General features: G+C 44.4%; 1 protein-coding gene across 1 annotated transcript in view; it reads right to left on the bottom strand.

Moving 5' to 3' along the window:
* Nucleotides 1–1,706, bottom strand: part of LOC119594056 (rab11 family-interacting protein 4-like) — a 146,100-nt gene that overhangs the window by 41,393 nt on the left and 103,001 nt on the right. Inside the window, exon 4 of the mRNA XM_037943092.1 lies at nt 7–177. Coding sequence (XP_037799020.1) covers nt 7–177 — 171 coding nt within the window. The remainder of the gene's footprint in view (nt 1–6; nt 178–1,706) is intronic.

The following is a 1,706-nucleotide window of genomic DNA, read 5'->3' as shown; positions in this document are numbered from 1 at the left end:
CCTGTTCGACTTCCTAGTGGAGTCCGGCGAGGCGGCGGAGCCTCCGATCGCTGAGTCCAGGTCAGTGAGCGATGAGGGAGACCCGCGGTCGTCGCCTGGCATCCTCACTCGGCCTCCGGAGGCAGAGCAGAGGGAGTCTTCGCCGAGACAGTTGAAATCGCGGGTTCCCTCGACCACCTGCAAAACGAAACATGTTTAGTTTGCGCGAGCCGGAGGGGTGTCAAGGGGTGCTAAAATATACTTTACACAAGTCACAAAAACACATTAATATAACAAATAGTAGTTCACTACTGGAAATCTTTCTTGTAAGGAACGCGTCGCGTCACCCCAATAAAAGCCTATGCATTTCATCATCTATCCAGCCACTTTTTTCCAAACCCTACAGCCGTTCTCGATTTCTGAAACCGTCGTTTTGTCAGGCGACAGCAGGAGACGTCCCCACCCGAGACGCCAAAACCTGCGGAAAGGCCTTGACATTTGTGTTGACAGGCGCGCGAGCCAGTCTTACTTGGCGTTCTTATGATACTGTCATATGTGGGAAAGCGAAAACCTGATCCATACAATTGACTAGAGGTTAATTGGATGCTTAAAATCTTCCTGATTATAATCCTACCGAAGATTTTTTTACAGAATAATACCAAAGAATCTAAAACTCAAAACAGCAAGGTATAAGCCATAACATCCATGGTTCATTTTTTTCGATAGATATACAATATCTAGGGTACCAAATCGTTGCAACTGTGAATCAGTCCTTAGTTATATGAATAACTTTATTGGTATAAAGTTATCGCCATTTACTAAGATATTATTGACATAAATTGCTAGACAGAACTTTCATAGGCATAGAACCGTCATCAGCAACATTTCAGTATCTATCTGTCCACACAGTGGGAAAAACACTGCCCGTGCTCCCAGCGGCTAACAGCGCTGTGGGAGCACTGAGAAAGCGTCCATCTGGTGGATCCCTTCTGTGAAGTTACTGCTGTGGCGGTCGGCGAGAGATCGAGGAAGGGACTGCGGCTGTTGGATCAACGCTGATAGACGCTACTTCCCCATTTACCATCATTCTTTACTCCACTGTGACCACAAAAAAGAAGCTTTCTTGCGAAACGGAAATCCGTGATGATCAATAACTTTTTAAATTTACAAGTTACATTATTTTAAAAAAATATACCAGAGAGGAAATTAAGAAAAACGTGCCTACAGATCACAACACAAACACGCGGCATAAAACTGCAGACAATCCATGACTAAATGCTGATACAGGGCGGGCGCAAGGGCTACGGCACCTCACTTCTCTGAACAACTACATCCGTATGACTCCTCTCTCTACTTAAGGTGCATACATATTTAAGACAACAAATGATCGCGGCGAGCACATGTCGAACTCAATAATCTACGGTACCTGCAGTAGTGTGCAAAGATCGAGAAAAACATCAACAAAAATACGCGTGTTGTTAGATCTGCTGGTTGAATTCAAACTGTTTTGTACACTGGAGGTACTAAATCTATGTCGGAGAAGTTCAAACACGAACAGCCACTAATGGACAATCCAAAAGCAATTGCAACAAATATATAACCACTAAGATAACTAATGGGTAGATACAACTGTAACCGTGGATCGACAAGGGTGAAGCATCATCTTTACAGCTGCAATGGAAGCACAAGTGACCTTCCTGAATAACAGAAAGGCTGATTCGGCTGGC

The sequence above is a fragment of the Penaeus monodon genome, chromosome 33, assembly GCF_015228065.2.
Source record: "Penaeus monodon isolate SGIC_2016 chromosome 33, NSTDA_Pmon_1, whole genome shotgun sequence".
NCBI lineage: Eukaryota > Metazoa > Arthropoda > Malacostraca > Decapoda > Penaeidae > Penaeus > Penaeus monodon.
The sequence above is the reverse complement of the archived record's forward strand: the minus strand, read 5'-3'. Positions and strand labels throughout refer to the sequence as shown.